General features: G+C 34.8%; 6 protein-coding genes across 6 annotated transcripts; 5 read left to right on the forward strand and 1 right to left on the reverse strand.

Moving 5' to 3' along the window:
- Positions 1 to 233: 233 nt before the first annotated feature.
- LOC145577805 (putative F-box protein At1g44080) lies at positions 234 to 1,418 on the forward strand. The gene has a single exon (XM_081635246.1). It carries the CDS (start codon positions 234 to 236, stop codon positions 1,416 to 1,418), a length of 1,185 nt encoding a protein of 394 aa, XP_081491372.1.
- A 407-nt stretch (positions 1,419 to 1,825) lies between these two features.
- LOC145590318 (uncharacterized) lies at positions 1,826 to 3,164 on the forward strand. Its single transcript, XM_081646985.1, has 3 exons — positions 1,826 to 2,274; positions 2,414 to 2,469; positions 2,577 to 3,164. Exons 1-3 carry the CDS (start codon positions 2,112 to 2,114, stop codon positions 3,093 to 3,095), a joined length of 738 nt encoding a protein of 245 aa, XP_081503111.1. The 5' UTR covers positions 1,826 to 2,111; the 3' UTR covers positions 3,096 to 3,164.
- A 616-nt stretch (positions 3,165 to 3,780) lies between these two features.
- LOC145590334 (serine carboxypeptidase-like 20) lies at positions 3,781 to 7,339 on the reverse strand. The gene is made up of 14 exons (XM_081646986.1): positions 7,035 to 7,339; positions 6,719 to 6,864; positions 6,489 to 6,565; positions 6,279 to 6,401; positions 5,955 to 6,057; positions 5,833 to 5,870; positions 5,652 to 5,753; positions 5,205 to 5,285; positions 4,867 to 5,118; positions 4,695 to 4,760; positions 4,479 to 4,600; positions 4,267 to 4,380; positions 4,107 to 4,152; positions 3,781 to 3,969 (listed from the first exon to the last, which is right to left on the reverse strand). The coding sequence occupies exons 1-14, from the start codon at positions 7,190 to 7,192 to the stop codon at positions 3,886 to 3,888; spliced, it is 1,512 nt and encodes a 503-aa protein (XP_081503112.1). The 5' UTR covers positions 7,193 to 7,339; the 3' UTR covers positions 3,781 to 3,885.
- A 5,541-nt stretch (positions 7,340 to 12,880) lies between these two features.
- LOC145590350 (poly(A)-specific ribonuclease PARN-like) lies at positions 12,881 to 17,767 on the forward strand. Its single transcript, XM_081646987.1, has 8 exons — positions 12,881 to 13,442; positions 14,966 to 15,096; positions 15,457 to 15,645; positions 15,723 to 15,829; positions 15,973 to 16,089; positions 16,171 to 16,285; positions 16,381 to 16,596; positions 16,721 to 17,767. Exons 1-8 carry the CDS (start codon positions 13,105 to 13,107, stop codon positions 17,368 to 17,370), a joined length of 1,863 nt encoding a protein of 620 aa, XP_081503113.1. The 5' UTR covers positions 12,881 to 13,104; the 3' UTR covers positions 17,371 to 17,767.
- A 725-nt stretch (positions 17,768 to 18,492) lies between these two features.
- On the forward strand, positions 18,493 to 23,016 carry LOC145590366 (uncharacterized). Its single transcript, XM_081646988.1, has 9 exons — positions 18,493 to 18,908; positions 19,862 to 20,011; positions 20,739 to 20,953; positions 21,075 to 21,145; positions 21,258 to 21,420; positions 21,992 to 22,175; positions 22,320 to 22,478; positions 22,582 to 22,670; positions 22,745 to 23,016. Exons 1-9 carry the CDS (start codon positions 18,605 to 18,607, stop codon positions 22,838 to 22,840), a joined length of 1,431 nt encoding a protein of 476 aa, XP_081503114.1. The 5' UTR covers positions 18,493 to 18,604; the 3' UTR covers positions 22,841 to 23,016.
- A 1,414-nt stretch (positions 23,017 to 24,430) lies between these two features.
- LOC145590382 (uncharacterized) lies at positions 24,431 to 25,242 on the forward strand. The gene has a single exon (XM_081646989.1). It carries the CDS (start codon positions 24,489 to 24,491, stop codon positions 24,990 to 24,992), a length of 504 nt encoding a protein of 167 aa, XP_081503115.1. The 5' UTR covers positions 24,431 to 24,488; the 3' UTR covers positions 24,993 to 25,242.
- Positions 25,243 to 27,020: the final 1,778 nt, after the last annotated feature.

Raw genomic sequence — 27,020 nt, forward strand, 5'->3', positions numbered from 1 at the left:
CCAAATGAGCTGCTTTTGGGCCAACCCTATTACCAAACATTCATATTGCGCGCGAAAAACATAGTTTTTTCGCGGGAAGATAAAAACAACAAGTCAACAACCAATACGAAGAGACGGAGATGCTTAACCTTAACACTAATAATTCTTGTTCATCATTTTTTCTCTCTCCTCCATTAAACCTCAAGCTCAACTCTTTGAATTGAAACCAAAATCAACTCTTTTTTTGTACTAATATGCGAAATTCTCGCCGGAAAATACTCTGGGCGGACCTTCCGGTGGAGATTCTCCGATCGATTGCGAAACGCCTTAGAAAGAAACAAGATCTACAAAACTTCAAATCAGTTTGTAAAAAATGGCGTGGAGCCACCGCAATCTCCGCCCTCTTACCGTACGATGTGGGTTTGGAAACTCTGTTTTCATCCTCTGTTTTCCTCCTCCGACCACCTGTCTCTGGCCCACCATGGCTAGTCACCTCCGTTGAGATCACTAAAGGGAAATTCCAATTCTGCCATCCTCTTTCCGGTGATCTACTGCCTGATATTCCTGAGAATTTTAGCCTAGACCGGTTTCGGCCGCGTTGTGTTGTTGTTGATTACCATATGGCTGATGAAAAGGATAAGTGTAACCCTTCAAGGGCTCTGTTTTGTCATGATAAAGTGCTGCCGTTTTTTGATGATCAAAGTGTTCCGACCGGTGTCGATGATGGTTCGTTGTTGGTTTTGTTTAGAGGGGGGCAGTTAGGGGGGTCTCCTGCGGTTAGGCCGGAGTTTCGGTATGGAACGGAGTTGCCTTGGTTTGATATTTCGTATGGTTCGCTTGACAAGTTCGATGATGTGGTGTGTTTTTGTGGTGTAAATTATGTGATTGATAGAGTTGGGAAGTTGTACAGGATGTTTACTAATCAATTTGCTGTACTTAAGACCCTAGTCGAAAAGCCGGTGATTAAGCCGGATTGTGTAAGCAAGGGATCGAGGAAGCGTCTTGTGGGATTAAAGTCATCTGGGGATATGTTTTTGATTAGGCGAAGTAATGATTTGATCAAAGTTTATAAGTTGTGTAAATTCGCTGATAAGAAGTCATGGAGTTGGGTTAAGGTGGAGAGTTTTGGGGATGATTACGATCCTAAGGTGTTGTTTGTTTCGCAATCGAGTAGTTTCTTTGTTTCAGCTGCTGAATTTCCTGGTTTTGAGCTTGGAAATTGCATTATCTTCTCCAACAGCGCCTTTCGTCCCTATAGTAAACCCGGTGAATCTAAGGTTGTTGAAGAGAAGATTCAGTATTTTAAGTTGGGAGAGCATGATCATGATGATTCCATACTGACTGTGGGTTCCCCTGGCAGTCCTCTTGACTTTTATTCTCCGCCGTCTTGGGTTTTGCAGGCTCAATCAACTTCATCTCCGTCACACTCTCAATGGTAATCAATTTTAGTCTTTAAAGTCCAAAAGTAATTCAAGGTTTTTGTGAAGATATATTTTCAATTTTGGAGTTGTGTTTGCTTTTGCGAAACTTATTTGAACGGATATTCAGCCAGGATGTAGAAGCTATTTCTTAGGAGAATAAAAAATTAAACCCACTAACCAAACATAGTACATAAACTAAGATGATCATATATTATACAAGTAGGAATCATGCTGAATTATCATTGTTGTTGTGGTGTGTAATAATTATAGTGTATATGTGCAGATGATTTGAATTAACTGTATTTTTTAAAAGAGGGAATAAAGATTTTACTTTTAGATATTGTAATTAAGCTTTATACAGCTGAAATATGACTTGATAAATTGTCTAGTAATGCTAATATGCTATGGTATGTGTTACCCTTTTCTTTCGTTGGATCGGACAATGCATCACTTATGTCTTACAGCTTTGTTTAAGGTTGATAAGGTAAGAACTGAGGTAAAGAGACTTATTAGTGTGCTGTAGTATGTATAAGATGCAGCTGGACAGTTATTTTGGGATAGCACATTTACTCTATAGTTCAGAGAAATTTAAGTTTAATCCTGTTAAATGAGAGAACCATTGTCTGCATAGACATATGCCTGATTAACTGCTAAACTTGACATTTCTACTTCATCTTTGCATATTTATGAAGTGAACCTGAGGAAGATGCAATGATGGAACCTGGTACAGGCAACCAAGGTGGCACGTCTTCACACGAACATGTCTTGACTCCCTCGCGTGCACCAAAATCCAAGGAACAAAGCACATCAGACTCTGCAGCAAAAGCAAAACCTACCTCCCACCCCCCTGGTTCTGATAAAAAGCATGAGGAAGGTAACTTCACCAACCATCCCCCAATCTGATGATTCAACCTTTTTGACAGCCCAAGTTCGCTTGTTTTTCATGTTATGTCATTGTAAATGCCTCTTTTTTCCCTTATTTCTGACTTGATTTTGTTCATGCAATGCACCAGATACGTCAAAGAAAGCTTCTGCTGCAGAAACTACACCTGAAATTCCATCAGTATTGGTAAGCATGCTTTTTTCCTTCAGGATTTTATGCAAGCATCTCTATAAAAATCTTACACGGAAATTTCAAGGAATAATGTTTTCGGTTTCTCTTCTTTGGTATTGTAGGCTTCGAAGGATTGCGAGTCAAACCACAAGTTTCAAAGCTTAGAATCACTAGACATCAAGCCCAACCTATTGTCAACTTTGCAACTCATTTGGAACAAGCATGACATCCTAGTTGGAAAGTATACAGTACAAAGCAAAGACATGTTAACCTGTGCCTTAGAATCACTGGCAAAGCTCATAATCACTCTTCAAAATACTACAGCTAGGACCTTGACTGATTCCTTAGCTAAGGACCTAGAATCCGTTCTGTATGACCTTCATTGTGCAAGATTGTCGGTAGGCTGGTTAGTTCCTTTTGTTCAAAGGGCTTTGGCCCTGCACAAAAACAAGCCTCTGATTGAGTATTTGATGGCTATTGACAAGGAGAAAGCTCAGGTTGATAAAGAGGAAAGAGATTTCCTTGCTCGCACTGCTCAAGTGAAGCAAGAACTAGAGGAGAGAAGAGCCTGTTTGTCTGCAAAAATTTCTATTCCGGGGCCAATAAATCTTGATCAAAGCCTGGGAGAGGGATTATTCTGATTTGATAATGCAATTTTCTGTAGTGTATTTCAGAGAATCTTTAGTTATGTTTCAGGAAACATACTGTGTTAGTTATTACAAATTGCAGGCTACTTTTTTTTAACAAAGCTACTTAAATTGCCTTGCTTATTTAAATGTCTTTATCATTTATATTTTCTTGGTGCAAAATGCCTTAATCTTTTGTGAAAGCATAGAAAGGCATGAATATCATCATTAGATGCTTATTTCATCTTGTGTTGTCAGTTAAGCCAGGCTGAATGTCTTAAAATAAAAACACTGATCATCTGTAAGCAGTAGTTCTCCTGTTAAACTGCTAATAGCTCTTTTATCTAAATCTGCTCTTAATGAAATGATTTTGCAAAAGACTTACATAGCTATGTTGCAATGTAACAACATAACTAAACGCGCATTTTCAAAGTAGAAATGGACAGAAATGTAGAACCAAATGATATGTTACCAAAACCACTACAATTTTCTGATTGTTCTATTTATAACCTTGTACTGTATTTCTATCTTCCTAGGTTTTCAGATTTATCCTTTCTGTCAAAATTGCAGACGTTCTTTTTTTTATTTTTTTATTTTTTATAATGTAGGACATGTCTCGAGTCTCCAATGTAATATCAGCAAGAGTAGCAAAAGTTTTAACAGAGTCAGAAGCCAACAAAGTTAACAGATACATACACAATTATGCATTTAAGATTCATGACCATATATATTTCTTTCAAATTGTATCCTACAGAAGTTTATTTGTCAGATGAATCAACTTTAACTCTCATTAACATGAAATATTTTATATACTTTTCCCTGCCAGAAACTGGCTATAAAAGTACAGTGCTTCTCGCGGTTTGTATTCTGGTACCGTATGTCCTGCCCCCTGCACCAGAAATGTTCCATGTTGCAATCAGACTCATATTAAAGAATTCATGTGTTACTCATGCTAAAAATAACTGCAACTATTTAAAACTTTTTAAAATCTTGTGTAATTAGCTAAAAATAGCTGCATGGACCAACCTTTATAGTAAGGAAAGTGAGATTCTTCTCATACCCCTGTGTGAACCTGCATTATAATGAATAGCAGTTAATTTTATTACCACTGTAAACTAAAGAAACTTGTTTAACATACAATGCCATCAGTATATTATAATCACAAAGTCTGAAGACCGAGACTCACCCAGAAACTTGTTCATTGCAAACCCATGGCCTCCAATCATCTACTACTTTGTACCCAACAGATTTTGTCCATGCCTCGCTCCCAGTGTATGGAACACACATATCATGGTCTCCACTGTCAGATTGACAAAAAAATTGAAAAACTACATTCAGTACAATTATGCTGATATATATTTAATAATCTCACTAATAGATATCAGCAAGCTGATTAACCTGTAAATGAGGGCTCGATAACCTCGAGAAGTGAGGTTCTTATGGTATGTAATCATGCTTCCAGCATCATGGCTAAATGAAATCCTGCCTGTGCAAAGTTCCCAGGGACCCGACACACTTTCCTGGAGCATTATCAAAAGAAAAACGAGTTTAACATGTAGAAATACTTATTTGCATCTCTTTTGGCAGAGAAAGGAGATGGGTGTGCAGTCCTACCTCTTCAGCATGGATTGCTTTTCTCACTGCCTTGTCATTCAGCCACAAAGTTGCAACTTCGTCATTCTATATATTTCAAATTTTGCATATATACACATTAAAAATTAGTCCTATTATAGTACTATGCAATTTAGTACAAAATTTCATCATAGAACTGTTATTGCTAACTTACAATGCAAGGAACAGAAGCGCTGTTAGCAAGTTCCGGCCAGGTAGGAACATGTCCATCTCTCACAGGAGCTCTGAGGGGCCAAGCACGGCCAAAAATTCTTTTCCTCACAGGAAGAGGTCTTTCAGTTTCTCCTAATGCCTTGAAGCTGAAAATTTTCGAAGGTAGTCTTAGATGAGCAGTACTCTGCATATCTGAGTCAGGGGAGTGATAACAAGGCTCCAGAATATCATATATATTCAATCCATCAACATCCTGCAGTTGATCAAAATGCATTAAGAAGAAACCTAACCAAATCAATGTATATAATAAATTTCCAGAATTAAAAAAAGTATATTAACCTGGTTAACTTTTGAAAGTAAGGCATCACAACTATCAGAACTCGGATTGTAAAAGTTTCCTTCACATTGAGTGACAACCTCCTGCAGATTTAGACTATAATTTGTCAGCCAACAGATGTTTTCTTGGTATGATTATCCTTATTTAAAAAAAGGATAGATGAACAAGTTCTGCAATGCTAGCCAGGTTTTCTTGCAAATTATGAAACAACTTTGTAACTTGTTTAGTCCAGTAGGAAGATTTCCTTTGAAATAATGATGTGACAATGCTAACATTTGCTGTAAATGACTACAAAAACATCATGTAACTTGATCTTGGCATCTCATAAACCAAGACTCCAAGAGCACATTATATTACAGTAGTATCATGGGATGATCTGAATAAATGTTAAAGAGTCAATAAAGATGAGGACGGGGATAGTCTCCGACATAGATGAAAACTATGTGTACCTGATATAATTGATCAGAGATTAAGCCCATTCCATGTGCAAAAGGCACTAAAGCATTTCCATCAAAGGTTTCATCTGTAACACCATTTCCTACCAAATAACCCTGTACACCAACACAAAAAGGTATTAAAAATTGGACATGAAACCATTTTTAAATGCACCAAGTTACAATCTTAAATTACCTTCAAATTGATAACAGGCTTTAAACCAGCATCAAGTCCTGCATACCACAAGGCACTATTATTACCCTTATTATCAAATGGAATGTAACAATCATGTTCTCACAAATCTTAGGAAAATTTACCTTTCACGACATCTGAAGCAAGGGTTGGCACATAAATCCCAGCATAAGACTCACCCGCAATGAAAAATGGGTTTGCAACAAACTCTTTATAGATATCAAACCACTGCACACACCATATCAGCAGCATCAGGATTAAGTATCCAATTATCTAATTAGATATATATTATGAGATATCATATATCTCTTGGTATCATGATCATTAGGATATCATAATAATATCAAAAATATTTCAGCAATATAATATATGATACCATAATGATCAAGATACCAAGAGATTATAATATCAACCAAATTCATCACAATAAAGCCTAAATTGAAATGTACCTTGAGCAGGAATGTATGTGTATCAGAGGCGGTCTTAAGGTCCCCGGTATCATACTCACTAATGTTTTGTGCATAAGAATACCCAACTCCTGCTGGAGAATCCAAGTATATAACATTGGAAACCTGTGATAACATCAAATTAATTTCCAAACGATGAATTTAGTGACTAAACTATGCACATTGATGAGATAACACGAATCCGATTATGACCTTAGACCAGCTGTATGGATTAATATGCAACTTTGGCAAGCCTCCTTTTGTCTTTGCTGCCTCAAAATTGAAAGGACCTGAGATGCACAGTAAAAAAAACTAATTCATATTCATGTAGACAGTATTCATCAGTGAATATTAACCTTTACCAAATTCATAACATTTGAAAAATAAAATAACCTTAAGTTGTAACAACAGAACGTATTGTTTAACTAGTTTAAAACCCGTACCATGCTCGTACACGAAGCCATCTAAACTCGAGCATCCGGGTCCTCCATTAAGCCAAAGAACAACAGGATCCTCTGATGGGTTTCTCTCTGATTCAACAAAGTAGTAAAACAATTTCTTCCCGTGACTCTCATCAATTGTCACATACCTTAACACATCATTTATACAACATCAACATATCAAGAAATGCTCAAAATTTACCATAACAGTCATTCATTTGACTACAAGTCAGACAGATTGAATAATAAATAAACAGAGCAAATGAAAATCAAAATAGAAAAATGAGACAATTATATTAAAGCAATGATAAATTAATACCCAGAGTAGTGTTTGGAGGGAAAAGTGCCATTAAATCCAGGAAGTTGAGTAACAATAGAACTTTGAGGGGCAGATTCAGTAATTATAAAACAGAGAAAAAACACCATTAAAATTGGTATTGGTATGTGATTAAGAATATAATGACAAGGTTTAGCCATGGCAGCTCAGAGTTTCTCTCGTTTTCTACAAGAATCAATATAGAAAAGAGAGAAACGAAGAGAAAAAGGTGGGTTTTTTTTTTGTTGTGAAATATGAACCATTTGAAGGTGAATTATGATCGACAAATTTATAGTAGAGTTTGTGATGGATGGATTGCCCCAAAACGTGTGCTTATTGGTTTGGATTTTGTTTGCTGTTGCTTAGAAGTCAAGGATAGGGTCATTAATTAAGATTAAACATTTTAACCCAAAATGTATTTTTTTTTTTTAAAAAATATATATATATATATATATATATATCATGATTAACCAAAAGTTTTTAAAATATCTCCTTGTATCTATTTAAGTAAACTCTTAATTTAATGTCCATCTAAAATAACTAAAAAAAAAATAGGTTAAGTTTAGTAAAAGTATTTGTAAAAAAAATATATATATTTAGCAAAAATAATTTCACATAAGTAAAAAATATGTTTTAATTTAAAACATTAATAATATAGATCAAAGAACAAATGCAATAGCAAAAAAGTAAAAATAAGCTTTAATAAAAAATAAATAAAAAAAATCTTATATAGAATAAAATACACTAAGCCAATAATAATAATAAAAAAAAAATTAAAATAAAAAAAAAAAAAAAAAAAAAAAAGAGAAGAGACATGTTCACATTTACTGAACTGAATTAATTGGAGCTGAATTGAACTGAACTGAACTGAATTGAACTAATTAGAGTTGAACTGAATTGAACTGATTAGAGCTGAAATGAAGTGAAATTAAATAAATGTGAATATGCCCTAAAAATGATTTAAATTCAATGAAAATTGTAACATGTGGAGGATTGGTTAATGGAAATGATGTAGGGATCTATTGGACGTGGAAGTAAATATATTTTGTTACTACATTTGCTACGTTATACATACTAATTTATAACATTAAATAATTATGATGATCCACTTCCAAAACTAAATACTTGTTAATTTGTTACTTCGTATTAAGTTGTCATTGGCCACGTTTCATACTATCATGGACTCCAAATGTATACTCCGTATTTTTTTTAAGACGATCATTTGGCGCACAACATCACAATTCACAACTTCACGAGGACATTTTAATACGGATTATATAGGTTTTTTTTACCGATCATAGAATAAACAAATATTTTAAAAAAAAGAATTAAATGAGAAATTATTTGTGGGCCGAAAAGAGTTGTCAGTTGTACTGTTAAAATTTGATCGATATCATGTATGTCGTATCAAATTGTCTAAGCATTTCATTTATTTTTATGGACTACTTTTAGTAATTTTCATTATGCATCCTACTCTTATAATGATATATAATACTAGCTTTCCATATTAACTTAATTAACTTCTTCGATCCTTAATATGGCGTATATGAACATAAAAATCTAGGTGTTAGTTAAGTGTGAATTCAAGTTCAACCGTCAACACACAAGGCAAATAAGTATTTCAACTAATAAAGACTAACCAAAATTTTGAAATATTTGATCAGATCAATTTTACTTAATTAAGTAGTCTAACATTTGTACATTATGCGGGTTTAAAATCTAGTTAAGCCCGATCAAAGTGGTTACTATCCATCCTTTATATTTTGCTTGTATAAAGAATTGTATTTACATGCTTAATACTACTACGTACTGTCATAACCTCTTGCAAGAGAGTGAGAGATATCTACAGTGGTTAGAGCTTCCTTCTCGATTCCAGGAGATCATGCAATCGATTCTCACTCCGCCCTTGTGGCTCTCTAAACACCAAAAAAAAAAAAAAAAAAAAAAAAAAAAAAACCTCTTGCAACATGCCAATATTTCCAACATGCTAGGTTACGCACCCCCAAACTAGATTCGGCATGGGTTCGCAAGTGTTGTGATCTTGTGAATATGGCCAGCTTGCTAGTTTTGATCACAACTTGAACTCTTTAAGACTTAAGAGTATTCACAAATCACAACATCAACTAAATTAAATTTATGAAAACTATTGCCATGTTTCTAGAATTTTAGTCATATAAGAATTTTTTTTTTTACTTCTAATTGCAAACGTTAATAAAAGTTTTTTTTACTTCTAATTGCAAACGTTAATGTGTTTATTACTCAGTACCACATAGTACAAAGCAACAGAATATTATTGTTTTGTTCAATAGCAGACTAGAGTTGCCAATAAATAAATAAATAATAAAAATAAAAAGGGAAAGATTTAACTTTAAAAAAAATTGTTTTGCTTTCGACTTTGAATGAGTGTCCCAAAAGAAATTATCAAAGCTAGAAAGCAGCCAATTTATCCAAAAAGGTCAACGTCAAAAACACAAGAATATTCTGAATTTGTATTATTATAATTAGCTTTTATTTTAATTATATAATAATATAACTATTAGAGACCCATTTATAGTTTATACTATTATGTACTCAACCAATGGATGAACAAGGGAGTGATGACGTGAAGTGCAATTATGAAGTTAGCATTTCGTAAGCTAAAATCGCTCGCATTAGATGCATACATTAATACATATTTGATTTACTTCCTTCAATTCCTACCATGCAAATATTGTGGTGAATTGGTGATACACTGATACGTACCAAATACGGAGTACTTTGTAGAGTGTCTACTCAAGTTTTGGTAGATGATTGTAGATAAGGAAGGTGCTCCAATTTCACCCAATCGATGATGCTATCAAGGTTTAATTTCGGATAGGAGTTGAGTTTTTTTTTTTTTTTTTTTTTTTTTTTTTTTTTTTTTTTACTGTTAAAAAAAAGCTACATATGTAATGATCTAGAAGAGATTTGATCCCAAATCTTAAGTACATACTAGTATACTACCTCTAGGACTTTAAATCACTAAGTTGACATCTAATGGCCGGGTAGAAAGTAAGTTGAGTTTATAAAAAGTTATTTGTGTTGTTTTGACTTTTAAAATAGTCGTTAGACAACTTGTTACGTAAATTTATTAAGTTATTTAGCATTTTGGAATTGAAAATGATATGAGATGATTTTTCGAAAACATTTAATAGTTGTGTGGTTGTGTTGCGTTGTAAAATTAAAAAAAGATCAAATACAAGTTTTACATAATTTTCACTACTTTGCTATTTTTTTTTAAAAAAAAAAAATATACTCCCATTGCTTTATTGAAGGTATCATAATTGAATGGATGGAGTTGCTTATTACTAGTATTTTTTTTCTGATATATATATATATATTTTAATATTTTCATTTTAGGACTTGTTCTCTTCAACTTATTTCAGATACTTATTCCTTATTCCTTAATACATTCAGATCAGATCAGAAAGATTCACATCAGACCAGATCAGAACTTTGGATTATCATTTACTTATTGCTAAATATCGTTAATTGCGTATTGATTTTTTTTTTTATAAAAATTACATATTTAAAAAGTTCATAATGAGACGATCTAATAAGATCTATTTTGATAATATTTTTCTTTATAGATTAGTATTAAAATGCGGTCAAAGTTTAGTCAAATTGTTAAATCAGATCAGATCAGAAAAATTCAGATAAGATCTTAAAAAATTCAGACCAGTTCTACTTGTTTCAGGTGAGGAGAACAAGTCCTTAATCCGAAAAGGTATATAAATCAATAAAGGTCTCTTTATGTAAAGGATATACTAATAGATTGATTGAAACAAAATACAAAAAAATCTCAATATGTGGTAAGATAAAAAAAATAAGTGATGGAATGCTTTCCTTTTATTAAAAAAAAAAAAAAAAATGATTTTACATAACTTGATACATAAGCTCCCATACACCTCAGAAAATTATATTATCTTCTATGACAAAAAGAACAAGAATTGGCCACTCTTGGCTGATAATTGATTATATGGGTATCACCAATGCAAGTTGTAGTAAATTTTTAGTAGATTGACCGAAAAAGATGTAATAAAAAAAGGATATTGAATACTCAAATGGGAAATAAAGTGGTTAAAGTGAATAAGCACATTCTAACAACCAATTTTGTTGGTCACTGCTACACGCCCTGACCTGTGGGATGATGAGCCTGTATGCTTAAGCAACATGCCAACATCCCAACTTACCTCATTTATATTATTGGCTTTCCATTCATCATATACATAAATCCAAAGTCTAGCTACAATTTATTGCTACTAGAATCTAGGATATTTGTTTATTTACTCGTTTTAGGTATTGAGTACCACTCGATGCCTATTGCCTATCCAACACGGTAACACTTCATTATTGTCTAATGTCTATTATATGGATCGGAGAGTATAACAAATTTCATTTTACATCTTGCCTATAGCATCCCATGTACTTTTTATATAAAGAATAGAGAAACAGATGTGTACATAATGTTAATATATAAGAATGTTATATAGATCTTACTCACTTTGCGCATTTCAGGGTGATGTAATAGGTAGGCTAGCATAATTGCAAAAACTTAACTAATAATATTACTTAGTATTTATCTATATTAGCACATACATGATACATATAGGGTGACCTCGATCTGATATTCTCATCTTTGGTGTTCATATCACTCAGAATTATGTGGAACTATGTGCAAGATTAAAGCTAGATCTATATAGCATCAACTAAAGTGGAATTAGTGGTAGTGCAATAGTGAGTAATAAGTGGTCCAAGCTGAGGGGCTTGACCGCCTGACTGTTTGAATATGATGTTCAACAAATTTAATTGCTCTACTTAGCAAAGTGAAATGATGATACATCATATCACATTATCACTCACATGAGACTTAATTACTTAACCTAGGTTTAATTGCATTATTATATCTGATCTAATAACCAAGAAAAGTGCTCTCTTCATCACTAAATAACACTAAGTATTTTGTATGTCACATTGTTATTGAAGGTCATTTTAAAGAGTTGGGTATATTTGAATGCCAAATGTTTGAGGTCCAAATAAACTTATTTTGGCCGAATCCATTAAATAGTCAAAAGCCTATAAGTCCTCAAAGGCCTTTCCGTGCCAACAAGTCCAAAGTCTTCTATCATCCATTGAGCAAATCCACTTGCATGCCACATGGGTAAAATCAGCCCGCTTACGCTGGGGAACACATTTGGATACCCCCAAATTCTTACCAAATGGTTTTTATCCTGGTTCAAACGATTTCGGGTTGAAAGCGGTTTCGGGTTAGAAACAGTTCGGTTCTTTTTTGATTCGGTTTGATTTCAGTTCGGTTTAGAACGGGTTCGGTTCTTATACGGTGTAACGTTATTCGGATCGGTTCAGTTTCGGATTCATTACATACGGTTCAGGTCTGTTTTCGGTTTCAAAAAAACGGTTTTTAATCGGTTCGGTTCTCACTAGGGTCGGTTTGTTTCGGGTAGTAAACAGTTTCGGTTTGAAATTTGACAGCACTACTTGCATGCATTGAATTATCTCCTTGAGCTTTTAATCAGACGTACTGACTTAGGCATTAGACGAGTTTCCTTGGACACACCGCCGAGGCCTATTAACATACTCTCTTGCGCAGGTATTCTTCGGCCCATCACATACGGTCCGAATCAGTCTTCAGTCCAAGAATAAAGGTCAAAGTTTTAATCACATTGTTTCACTCCAAAAACCAAATATAGATGATTATTGTACATATATAAGTTCAATTCTTATCTCCTTCAATTCCCATGCATTTCACAATGTATAAAACCAAAATTTTGCCTCCCCATTAAATAGGAAAAAAAAAAAAAAAAAAAAAAAAAAAACCTTGTTCCTCTATTGTTTTTTCGTTTTGGGTTGATACAATACATCTTGGTAGGCCATAGGCCCAATACAAATGCAAAATCCATGAATAATAAAATAAACCTGAAGTCATCCTCATCAACATGGACCGACCCATTTCAATTCGACTGCAAATCACTAGAAACCCAAAAAAACCAGAGAATTCGGGAAGCCATTGCAGCAGCTGCTCAAAAATATTACAATGATGAAGAAGCGTTTGTTCTGTTCTCAAGCTTCAATTCAAATAGAAAACACCATTAAAAACACTAATCTCAGCAATAAATGGAGAATTAAGCAAGTTAAAAAATCCAATTTTAGTCAAGTATTAGAAGAAATTAAGCCCCACATTTCAAATTCCGATTTTATTGCAGTTAGTCTGCAAAAAACTGGTTCATATTCATCTCCATGGCAAAGGGTTCTTCCTTTTGACACCCCCGAAATCGCCTATTTGAAGGCAAAGCGTTCTTCAGAGAATTTTCAGCTTCTTCAGTTTGCTATTTGCCCTTTTACTCTTAGGGCTTCTAAGCTTACTGCTTACCCGTATGTTTATTTCCCTTTATTTCTTGTTTTATTTGGTTTAAATCCTCTTTTTTTTTCTGGTGTTTTTATGGTTGTCATTGCTTTAGTTTTTCTGGGTTTGATGATTTTGCAAATGTTGAATGGTAAGTAAGTGAATTTTGGTTGTGTACTTTTCTGAGGGTAGTTGGTTTTAGCTGATTATTTCTGGGTTTTAATGATTGGTGATAGTTTTAGCTACAATTTTCAATTTTTTAGGGGGTTTATTGGTTTTAGCTGATGATTGATTGGATTTATAATGTGGTGATGGGTTTAGCTAGATAATTATGGCGTTTATTGGGTTTATCTTGTAAATATCTGGTTTTGATGTATGAATGTTGTATACTGGTTCACTAATTTAGGTTTATTGATTCGGGGGTTTTGGCCGGGTTTTAGGAAGAAAGTCTTAATGGTGTTACTGTGTGGCTTGATTAATTTTGGTGTTATTGGATTTGGGCATGTATGTTTGGATAAAGGAAGATGATCAATCGATCATGAGGAATAATTTGATTTGTGGAAAACGAAATGCGTAGAAACTTTAAGCATTAATATTAGAAACACCAATTACGCGTAAGATGCAATATGTACTTTAGAGCTAATTGTTTCAGCAACATGAAGAATTGAAGATGACATTTTTCTCTACACAGGAGGACTCAAGGAATTGTCATCCATCAATGTTTAAAGAGTTATACATAAATTTTAAAAATGCGCTATATGACTTTGCCTGCTTTAGTTAGGGGCTTTGGCATGAAAAAGGTTTACTAGACTGTGGTCACAGGTCACAGCCTCACTGGGATCTAGGATTCTAGCTGCGCCTCTTATTTATAGAATTCAATACCTTCTATTAGGAATAAAGGTATATGCTCTACCTTTACCTCCTGCATTTTGTATTCACGGAAAGATAATTATTCCAAGGCGCATGGCTTCCCTTGAGATGTGAACTAATCGTCTGTTTAAGACCACTTATAATTATTTGCCATAATATAACAGAAGATTTGAAGTCTTCAAGCTTAATTTGCATCCTGTCGACCTAAAATGAGAAAAGACAGTACTTGTATGGTATATTGGTATGGTGAGAAGAGTTGAACATGTCTCTGGTATGGTTGGGTTAATGGGTTCAAACGATTTCAATGTGGCATCCTTGGCTGCAAATTACTTAGTTGGAACCTTAGGTTATCATCAGCTGTGGCATCTTTACGTAAACAAAGAGGTTGCGATAGTATGGTCCTCAGTGTCCTTCCTTGCAAGTTGTTATTAGTTATTGTTAAGACATAATTTCATGTACTCTGCGTGTTTAGGTTAGCAGCCCTTAGTTCATAAGCTGCTGCAGAGCAATAGCTCATATCACCTAGCATGTGGCAGTCCTTGTTTAGGCCAAGGATTTTCTTGTTAAAACTGTGAGTTGGGGATAACCATGTTGAGAATGGATTGTATTATGTATGTAAAATTATCTTGGTTTGGAAACAGATGCCTAAGTCGTGATTCTACTATTTTTTCATGATTTGCAGATATAATTTCCACCTATTTCCAAGGGATGAACTGAAATTTGGGGTGCCTTCTTACACTTTTGCATGTCAAACATCGTATTTGACATCCATGGCTCGACTCGGTTTCGATTTTAATTCCTGCATATATGATGGTAATTTCTAGATGAGGAGTGAAATCACATGTGCAAGTGCAATACTTCATTTCTCTGTTAAACCCTTACTCATACTCATGTGTTTCTATTACTAGTATTGGCCTAAGGATGGAGGGTTCAGGATTGTTGCTAGTGTTATAGGGATCAAAACATTGTTGAAAAAGCTTTTGCAGTTTCATTATCTCATAAGATGTTTAGAAAAGGGTGTTTGTATTGATGACTTGCATATTCTAGCAGTACTTTTCTAGAATTACATACTCATAATTCTATTATCTCATTGACTACCCCCTTCCCAGATTCATGATTTTTCCAAATAGATTATTTTCATCATTAATTCATTACAGTTTAATTCTTGGATAGGGATCTCATATGTATCCAGAGCTCAGGAATCAAGTATGAAACGACATTCAGGAAATTCAATGCTGAGGGCAAATGCTGTACAAGCTTTGCCAGCCACATCAGTTGCTGATGCTGTATACATTGAGAGAATCAGGTCACGAATCAAGACCTGGAAAAGTGCTTGCAAAGACTCAAAAAGGCTCCAAGAAGGTGTGCACGATTCTGCTTTATAAGAAAAATTCTTTTCATCCCTTCTCAGCTGAAAGTGGAACATCTTTAATCTGCAGATCCATTGGTCAAAGCTCTGAGAAAAGTTGTTTTGGGTGAACACGGATCCAGACCTTGTCTTGACGTGGATGTTTGCAGTGAGCGCCAAGTGCAACTTGTCCTTGAGGTTGCATATTCTTATATTCTTTTATCTTTATGCATACAATGTTCCTAATTCACTGGATGTGTGTTGCCTGATTTTAAATAATATGATGGAATAGATATTGTTATATGTTAAGAGCTCTTTTACAATTCGGCAATATGCTGCAGCTTATGAAAGAACACTCTGATGACATTGTCCCTCTGTTAATCCCTACAAAACGTGGGGGCATTCAAGGGCTTCGGATGGTTTTGACAAGTTCGAAAGAGGACAAAATTCTTTTTGAGGTAATAATCCAAGATTGTCTTTTTCTTGCATTTTGGAGTCAAGATTTTTTTGGAGAATAAAGCTGTACTTAATATTTGTAGAAAGAACTTCAAGATCTGGAGGAGGGGCAAGTCAAGAATATTCGTGGATTTCGAGAAGTGATTGATCTGATTTCTGCTTCAGGAAAACCTGTTATTGCACATAATTCACTTGATGGTGTGTGCTGCTTTATGGACTTTTCAGCTTAAAGTGTTTCCATCTTCTAAATGCAATTTTCTGCAAGGTTGACCTTCAGCATTTTGCTTATACAGATTTTGCTTTTATTCACTCAAAGTTTCTGAGCTCTCTACCTCGAAGTATTGACGAGTTCAAGCACTCTTTGAGCTCTTATTTCCCCTATATCATCGACATGGGCCATTTAATGAATGAATTCAACCCTAGCGGAACCATGAACAACATGCCTGCAGCTTCATCTTTCTTGAGAAACCGGTTTTTTGCACCTATTGATATTGATATTCCTCTCAAAGGCAAGTTGCTTTTCAATGATTATATGTTTGCAATTATTATGCATAAACCATAGACCTGTATTTTACTGTGATTGCTGGAATGTTAAGAGACTAGTGTTAAGTGTACTTGTAACTGGATACACAGGTACACCAGATGAGATGAATGAAGGGAAGATCCACGGTCATAATGTTTTACAGATAAGTCATCTTTTTGCAAAACTCTACTCCATAGTCAAACGTGGTCAGCAACATATTAACGAGGACAATAGCTTAGTGCTCAAAAACTTTGCAAACATTTTTGACCCGTGTAGTAGTCCTCTTGAAAACTTTGATGAGGATGTCAGGATTTCATCAGGTAGCATGATAAGACTGAGCTGCGATGATATAGTCTTCCTATGGGGATTCAGGAGCGGTTTGTCAGCTGGAGATCTGAAAACACTCCTTTGTAGATCTCATGAAGCTTTCTCTGCAGAGTTTGATGTCAAACTAGTGGATAAGAGCTGTGCAGTGGTTGCCTTTCGGCAGCCTGGACTTGCAGGAGCTTTCATCAATGCTATGGGATCTGGAGGAGCTTGCCATGAAGGCTTGATGGAACTGATTGCTGAGGGTCTGAGAGCAGCAAATTACGAAACTTACAAATGTGTGTGTAACAAGAGCAAATGGGACTCCAATCTGGCCGATTCTTTGGACCAAGTAATGATGTCAGCTGACCAATTTCCTGTTGATAGTTATGAAAGAAGCCCATATGAAATCTGGTGGGATGACAATACTGTCCTCAACCTTGATGATGTATAATTATATGAACGTTGGGTTTGTGTATATTCAATTATTCCATCAAGGCAGAAAACTGAAACCAATGCTGAACCGTGAGTGTTGTGCTTGGTCTCTATCTCTGATAAGACAGAAAGCTGAAGCCAGTGCTTATTATTCTGAACTCGAAATCATTATTTCAACGGACGGTGGGTAACAGAACTTACCCTGTTACAAAACTTCAGGACCTGAAGAAGTGAAAGGACCAACTGTTGATTGGCAACTTGCACTTTCTTTGCTGAGTAACCATGCTGATGCTATTGCAGCGAAATCTGTATGGGATTCATTTATTCTTTCATCACCCCTTTAGTGTGGAATAGGATATACTCCTTGTACAACATCACTTGATTTTGATATAATTAATTTGTTTTTGATTCCCTGAGTGAACATTGTAATTTGTTCTTGGGGGGTCAGTTCAAAAGATATCAAGTGGTCTATCACATTAAAGATTGTTTAGTTTGGTATGTATGGAGGACTTGATTGCCAATATTATTTCAAGTAACATTAAATATACAAGTTGAATTTTTTGCAAATTTAAATGTCAAAACTGCTTGGCAAATCTGTCAAATTTAGCACTGATTTTAATTGATTGATTTTAGGGAACAAAAATTTATGATTGCTGAACATAATCAATTGTATTCCACATTCTAATTGTGAATTGTGACATATTGGAATAATATAGTCCTTGCTCATAACAGTATCTGAATTTCATTTAGGAATGAGGAGATAGAGGGATGGTTAGTCCCTCCATCTTCCCCCACCCACCCAAGTGATGGGGGTTCGATTCCTCATAACCCATTCCTGTGATAGGGTGGGGGCCCTCCACATAATTTACCGTTAAAAAAAATATATCCGAAATTCATTTAACTATTAAGTTAAGTGACTTTCCAACCCTCTTGGCTCTTATATAAAAATATAAAAATATAGGAATTTTGAGATTTTAACTCAATATAAAATATTTAATGAATTTATTACGATTAACTTTGAGTACTCGTATTCATATGTTTACTACTACTGTAATACGGAGTATCATGGGGTAATTGGTATCGAGTACTAATAGTAGATTAACAAGTTGTCAAGTATGTAAAGTTTTGTCTTATTTTAGTCTTTTGGTTGATTCTTTCAGTTATACCAAACGCAAGCCCTTCATCAACTAACCAACTCCATTAGCAAAGAAGAGGAAGCTTCAAAATTTTGCAGCAAGATAAACGAGCAGAAAATGGCGGGAATTTCAACACTTCACCTAAACCCTAACCCTAGCCTGAAATTCAAACACCAAATTCTCACTTCATTGAATCAGAAAAACCAGCTATTCTCAAATTTGCCATTGCCCAGAAAAATCAAACGCAGAAATGGGGGTAATTTAGGGATTGGCGCAGTGTGCGCAACCCATAGTTTCGACGTAGTGGTGGTTGGAGCTGGAATAATTGGGCTGAGCATTGCCAGAGATCTCCTTCTTCGCTCTAATCTCTCTGTCGCCGTCGTTGACGCCGCCGTTCCCTGCTCCGGTGCTACCGGTGCCGGTATATTTTTACTCTCCACTACTTTTATTTATTGTTTGTTTCTTTGATTTTGCAGAATTTTTAGTGATATGTGTTATATTATCAATGTTGGATCAGCTAAATGCTTAATTTCTTGTTAGTTGATTTTGTTATGAATGTTGTGTCAAAATTATCATTTATGTTCAATTACCTTATCTATTTCTCCCTAATTAGTATGGGCAAAGTATAATTTACGCGCTTTTTAATGTTTGAGTGTAGCTGATGATAAAGTAAATTATTGGGATTATGTTTTAGTTTATGAGAGTGAAACAATGGTGCATACTTTTAGGGACAAGGAGAGTAGAGACGAAGCGAGGTTTGGACCATGATGGAGCCAACCAAAATATGAACCTAAAATAATAGTGAACTTACTAAATATTAAAATAGAGATGCATAATGATTTTATTTTATAAAAATAATCAAGAGTGCTTAGGCCTTTTAGTTGCCTCGCCATGGGAAAGAGTGATTCTAATGTATAAGTACGTTATGTGTGCCCTGACTCCTAGAGCTGTGCATTACCAAAACTTGATCAAACATTTGAGTCAGAATCTAATCCAAAAATCCAACATTTGAAAATTTGAGCCTGAACTCGAATAGTCAATTAGATTGAATTAGATAGCATCTAGGAGTTTGTACAAATTGCTTCTATTCCTTCACTATTATAGAATTATTACCTAATAACTAGAGCTATTGACCATTATAACTCTTCTTTTCGTTCCCATAAGGCCTTTTGGAATTTCTATTTTGACTTTTTGAGTTTACTTCACTTTAGTCTTGTAGAGGATTCTTCCAAAGTTCCAAGCTCTTTTGAAGCTCCTTTATCTTGTCATATCCTTTTGTCAAATTTTTAATATTGATAAACATGCCTAGAATTTAGGATTGAATGAATGATATCACAGATTCATCGTTGTAGCTTGATAATTGACTTGCTACAGGTCAGGGCTACTTATGGATGGTGCACAAAACTCCTGGTACTGAAGTATGGGATCTTGCTATGAGAAGCCGAAAATTGTGGGAGTTGTTGGCAGATAATGTTCAAGATCAAGGCTTTGATCCCTTGGAAACATTGGGCTGGAAAAAAACAGGTATTAAACATTTGTATGCTAATTACCCATTTTTACTGTAGTATAGTTGTATTTTTTGAAGATCTTTTAATTTTAATGTGCATGGGCAATGTTCAATCTTACTTCTTATAAGAATATTCAATACATAAAATGATGCTACCACTTAATATCTTACTCAGATTACCTAATATCTTTCCAACATTGCTAATATGCATTTGTATAACCATTAAGTAGTCTTGTAAGCCGTACTATTAAACAGTCCCAAATAAAAATTTACCAGCTTGTGTTGTCTATGGGGTTGTTTGTGTGTGTGTGTGTTGGGGAGGAAAAGAGGGGGGGGGGGGGGGGGGGTGATGGCGTTGGCAGTCTGAAGCATGATTATTCCTGAGCTTCAATTGGTACGTATACTGACATTTTTATTGAGCATGGTGTTTATCTGAATCATCACTACCCTAGGCAGCAGCTAACTTCTTATATATGCCCTCATTATGTTGTCATGGTTTTAGGTTTCTGTTAGTTTCAGAAGTAAATCTGTATGATGCCTGATCTCTCATACCTTGCCAAAAAGGGGCAGGTGTAAACTTTAAGTGTGGGTGTATCTCCCTTTTAAGTCATGGACTCCACTAAAGTGTCTAATAATCTAGATATTGCATAAAAAGGCCGTGATATCACTTGATATATTGATTATTGGTATTGCCTATTTGTGTAATACTTTGGATGAATGGTGCTGGTGTCTTTTTTATGTTAGGAAGCTTGTTAATTGGTAGAACAGAAGCAGAGTTAAATCAATTGAAGAGGAGTGTACAAGAGCTATCTAAGGCTGGGGTAAGGGCAGAGTACTTGTCGCACGATGATCTAGCTAATAAGGAACCCGAACTCGGAATTAACCAGCAAAGTGGTGCTGCCTTTCTGCCTGATGATTGCCAATTGGATGCTTATCGTACAATGGCATTTATAGAAAAGGTTTGTGCAGTCATCTTAGATCCTGATGAGGATTTTGTTGGTGGTTGTTACTTCTTTTCTACAACCTATCACCAATGTATAGCTTGACTTAATTGGTTATGGTCCATTCCTTCATTATCAGGGTAACAGGCTCTTTAAGACCCTAGGCAGATATGCAGAGTTCTATCGTGATCCAGCTGTACATTTCATAAGGTCTTTTCCAAATTTCCAGTGTTTCTTCTTTCTTTCCAGAACTAGGAACAGCATATTGTGGTATGAAAATGAAATTTGAGATGTAATGATCTTATATTCTATATACATTCAGATCAAATGGAAAAGGAAAAATTGACGGCATCAAAACTCAAAAGAACACATTATATGGCCGAAAAGCAACTTTAATAGCAGCTGGTTGTTGGACTGGATCTTTGATGGACAAGCTGCTTCAGGATTCACACATAGTATTACATGTTCCCATTAAGCCTCGGAAGGTGAGAATTGTTGATAATTAGAAACAAGATTAGTAACAGGCTAGCAGCTAATACTTACCAATACCTCTGGAGCATGAATGTAACTTAAGTGTTGATGCCAATTGGTTTTACTACGTATATATTTGGAATCTTGCATGTGTTTATCCGATGTGTAACAAATTGGCTTAGAAACCTATTGTTGGCTTGTTGCTTCTCAGTGGGTACTGGCCTATTCTGCAATGAACCAGCTATATGAAGAGTGAAGCTAGAGTTACTTATAAATCAGTAAAATGAAAGATAATTGCTATGATCAAAGGGAAAATGAGGAGAGAAAGTAATCCAGAAATTGGAAGGTTTTCTTCGTTTTGTTTACCCGTTGGGAGAGTGAATCAAGCAAGTCAAAAACTTAGCCTATCTATCAGCTGTTCTGGTTCTAGAACTCTCAATCAAATTCCTCTTTTTGCTCTGGCCTCCTGTCCAGTTATGCTAGTACATAACATGTCCCTAAAGTTTATCTTGTTCATAAATGTTGAAATTATTTTCCATGCAAGATATGCTTCCTTTATTTATTTTTTCTAGAATTCGTTCACAGGGTTTTCTTTTGAACCTAGAGAACTTTGATAACCTTGATATTAGGCATGGTCTAATGGAAGCTGGTTATGTTGATCATCAAAAATCTGTCATATCTGAATCAGAGGGGGTTGATCTTGATCTTAACGAAGCCTTGTCTGTTTCAATGACTGTAACAAGAGATGCATGTGGGAATCTTCTTATTGGTAATTTTTTTGTTCTTGGGTTTATTTTACACTGCCTTTTCATGTTGTATATTCACTTTTTTTCTCATAATCTTCATAATTATGTGGCATGTTTTTATCCTTTCAAAAAAAATAAAAAAATGTGGCATGTTTTTATGACTTCAGGAAGCAGCCGACAATTTGCTGGATTTAACACTGAATTGGATACATTCATTGTTGATCGCATATGGGAACGTGCTCAACAATTTTTTCCCGCTTTGAAAGAATTCTCAGTCAAAAACTTGAGTGAACAAATGAATGTCAGAATTGGATTACGCCCTTACAGTAAGTCATCTTTAAGGATACCAAGATGAAGTAATCCCATCTGAGATTGTAAATAATTCTTTTATGTCAAATTATTGTACTGATATGCTTGTTCCTTCTCCAGTGCCTGATGGCAAGCCGGTTATTGGCCCGGCACCTGGTATTCCCAATCTTTTCCTTGCAAGTGGACATGAAGGAGGAGGACTTAGCATGGTAATATTCTCCTTTGATCTGGCCTGAATACAATGATAGAAATGTAACTCTTTTGAATGATTTTTTATTGTCAGGCTTTAGGAACAGCTGAAATGGTCACCGACATGGTATTGGATAATCCATTGCAACTTGATTGTAAGCCTTTTTCTGTTGAAGGTCGATGCTGCTGATCAACTAGTAGTTAAGTTCCATTCAACGCTGCATGTCTGCCTGGTATAGTGGTATTTATTGTGTATTGAAGGTTTCTATTAGGAGGGCTCTCATAAAATGCTACCTTGTTATCTCAAGTTATGGGGTTTGTAAGATACTTCGTATATATGTATTTATAGCTTTTTATTTTGGGTTACATATTTGTTTTATATTTTTTGCAGCTTTAAAATATTTTATATCTCACAAATAAATAATGCAAAAAATATGAAATAAAAGTAGTAAATACAATACATTGACTTTGTAATACCTTTGAAATTAAATTTCCTCATTTTAACATACACTTTTTGCCCTTATAAAATATAGAGTTAGGTAATAATTAAGATATTACCGCTACCGTAATAACGACTAACGTTTTTCAAAGTACATAGCGTCTTACAACTAAATAAACAATAAATAAATAACTTAAATAGAGTAGAAGTCTAATAAAGCGATAACAGATAACCGTCGATATTGTCATGCTTTTAGTATTCATTGCTTTTAGTTATTCAGTCTCACTACTCGCCCTAAATGGGTCATTGTAGGTTGATGCAAAGAAAAATCAAGCACAAACTACAAATTATGAATTAGTAAAGCTGTGTATATATGTATCTATAAAACTAATACACTAACATGATAATCCTAACAATGGAAATAAATTAGATTAGACTCGGTGCATGGTACGATTTTAAAAATTTTATTATTATGCATAAAAATTAAAAATTAGTTTTTATCATTTGTGTAAAAAAAAAAGGAGTTGTGCCACTTAGTGCGTTTTTTCATGTACAGTTGAGGGGTACATGTGTAATTTCCTCACCAAACAATAAATGTAAGTTGCAAACAGTAATTGAACGAGAAATATAGCAAATTAGCACCAAAACTTTAATTACAGCTGAGCATCATTATTTAACAATAAATTCATCAAAACATGCTAATTTTTTGTATTAATAATAAGCATTAAGAGTATTATACATGCGTTATATTTCTTACCATTTCAATTAAATGTGAGCAATTGAAGAGATTAATCAAGTATGATGGTTTGCTAAATTCCGTTAATTTTTTCGCCCTTTGTCATATTTCAGTGTCGATAATTTCTATATTTTATAGTATGTATTTAATATGTATGATAATGTATATGCACAATATTTTGGATGTAATTAAATTTTTTTTAACTTTTTTTTGTCTTTTATTGGAGTATATTTTATGAAATTTATATATTTTAATGTGATTTTGCTCAAATTTGATGTATAGGTTTTGATTGCACAATTATATTAAGTTGTGGGGTTAATTTGCTACAAGTAAAAGTTATGGGGTTACTTTACACCTGCAATAAAAGTGTTGGGGCTAATTTGCTGACCAAAAGTATTGAATAAATGACCACACTTTTCATATCTATTTACATAAATGCCACTAAATTAAAAAAAAAAAAATCGTTTAACTGGCAGATAAACTTGTATTTGCCCGTAAAAATGAGTGGCAATTATAAACTTAAATGACGAATTTGCCCCTTTGAGATAAGTGGAATGTAATCGAGCCAAAGAAACTTGTATGTTCACTTTTCTCACTCAAGGCAATTAATTTGTGATTTTGTGCTCATTTTGAGTCTCACCTGACAAACCCCAACACAACACAATGGCGATCGCAAGTCTCCAGCGTCTCTCCACCCACCTTCACCGCACCACCGCCACTTCCTCCACTTTCTCTCTCCTCTCCAAATCCCTCCTTTCCCGCACCACCACCACCTCCGCCGCCGCATCCACCGGCGGCACAAAGAAAGTCTCCGATCGAATCGTCAAGCTCTTCGCAATCGATTTAGACGGCCACAAGCGCGAAATCATCGGTCTCACCGGCCAAACCCTACTCAAAGCCCTAACTAATCACGATCTAATCGACCCTGCTTCTCATCGTCTCGAAGATATCGAAGCTTGTTCTGCTGAATGCGAGGTTCATATTGCTCAAGAATGGCTCCAGAAGATTCCTGCTGCTTCGTATGATGAACAGTATGTCCTCAAAAGGAATCAGCGAAACCGTGTTCTTAACAAGCATGCTAGGTTGGGTTGTCAGGTTGTTCTCTCGCAGGAGCATCAAGGTATGGTTGTTGCTCTTCCTGAGCCTAAGCCTTGGGATACTCCTTAATTTTCCCCAATTTTATTAGGGTTTGTGGGGTTGGAAATGTAAGCATTTTAAGGGTTCCTTTTGTTGTTACTTGATTTTGATAATAAGGATTTGATGCAATTGGGATGCGTTATTCTGGTTTCTTGTTGTTGCTATGATGACGACGATGGGGAATTGTTGTTGACAATGTGGAATTTTTTTTGCAAGTTCCGATTATTATTTGCTGAATTATCGAGCTTTGAAATTTATTTATTTGCAATATTTTGTTTTAGATTATGTTTGCTGGAATTGCTATTGCTTAGAACTTATGCTATAATTATGGTGAATTGCTGAGTAGATTGGTTGTAGGAATCGGGTTCATTGTCGGAGCCTGTATAAGGGCTGTTTTGAGGGGAGATTGTATGCAACTGGCAGAAAATTTGTGAACTTGATTGCTTGAAGTGAAGAGGACTGAATTTCGTAATGCTGTCGAGTTTTGTATAATTTTATCAAGTTTTGAGGATGGACTCGATTAGCTTATTTCCATTACCTATAGCTTGGTATGAGATGTGTGGTGATACACTCAATTTTATTAAGGATAAACATTACTACCTATTTTACATTATTAGCCTTTCCAACTCTATGGTAACAATAGGTGTTACCCTCCTAAATCCTCAATTTGATTTAAGGGATCTTTTTAATAGTTATACCAAACGATTAATAATGGAAACAGTTAACATAACCCTTTCTTATTTGTTTCCATTCCATTTTCTATTCTAAGTTCATACCAAACATGCACTTTGGGAGTTTTGTGGGTTTGTTGGGGGTAGAGATTGTGTTGATTTAGGCTTCTTGAAGAAATTTTGGGTCTCTTAGAAATGTGATTTGAACTGCTGGCATTTGAAGTTTTCTGTGCTGGATGTTATTTACTGTAATAGCTTTAGTAAAAATACTTCGGGAGTTTTGTGGGTTTATTGGGGGTAGAGGTTGTGTTGATTTAGGCTTCTTGAAGAAATTTTGGGTCTCTTAGAAATGTGATATGGACTGCTGGCATTTGAAGTTTTCTGTACTGGATGTTATTAACTGTAATAGCTTTAGTAGAAATGAGAAACTACATCTTACTGAATTGGGAAAAGGATCATGTGAAAAGTGGTTTTGAGCAATAAAATTTAGTTACCATGGTCCATGGTGCCCATAAATAAATAATGAAAATCTAAGATGATATAAGTGCCTACATCTTAATGGAAGGAAAAGCTGTAACACAGAGTAAGTAATATTGTAATAGACTAGCTTTAGGTGAGGCGCTTTGGGAAGTTTAGTCTCATTAGGTTAATAGTCTTTAGCTTAGTATACATAGAGGGAGAGGGGAAAGGAAAAGGTGGGCAGGTATTTGTATTGAAGGGAACCCTTAGAGAGTCATGGCCTAAAGCCATTAGGAAAGTGATAGCCTAAAGCTATTAACCTATCCTTTTGTAACCTTTCAGCCATTATCAATCAAAATATAAAGCTTTCACCTTTTTTAATCTTTAGTATTCATATAATATACACAATCAGAAGATCAGTTCATTACAAATACCCTTTATGTTCTGAAGAAGTTTGGCATTGTGTTTTTAAGTGTTAACATAGATTGATCCTTTCCTCTTAGTCTGCTTACTCTTCAGTGGAGAATCCAATGTGGGTCATCGTTAAGTGAAATTATCGTGGAAAAATGTTGTTTGCTTCATAAGCTTGCAGAGGACTAGAGGGTACATTTGTGGTCAATATGAAGTATTATCTTGAAGATGATCTTGAATAGCCTATACTTTTTGCTAGACCAGGGAACTTGATGTATTTATTCAAATATTGGAAGAAATTATTGCTCATATCTTGAGGAATTAGAGGCTACTGTAAATTTTTGTTTGAGTTGTATAATTATGCTGTGGGATGTTTTGCTCCTTGCCAGGAAATACGAACGCACAATGATCTAGTTTGATTACACTTTTATAGAAGTTATGACATTATTATCAGTTGGCCCTTTTTTGATGTCATAACAAGGTTTTTTTTCTAGAAATTGTTTGTTGGAATTTTGTT

Source organism: Chenopodium album, chromosome 2 (assembly GCF_948465745.1).
Source record: "Chenopodium album chromosome 2, dcCheAlbu1.1, whole genome shotgun sequence".
Taxonomy (NCBI): domain Eukaryota; kingdom Viridiplantae; phylum Streptophyta; class Magnoliopsida; order Caryophyllales; family Amaranthaceae; genus Chenopodium; species Chenopodium album.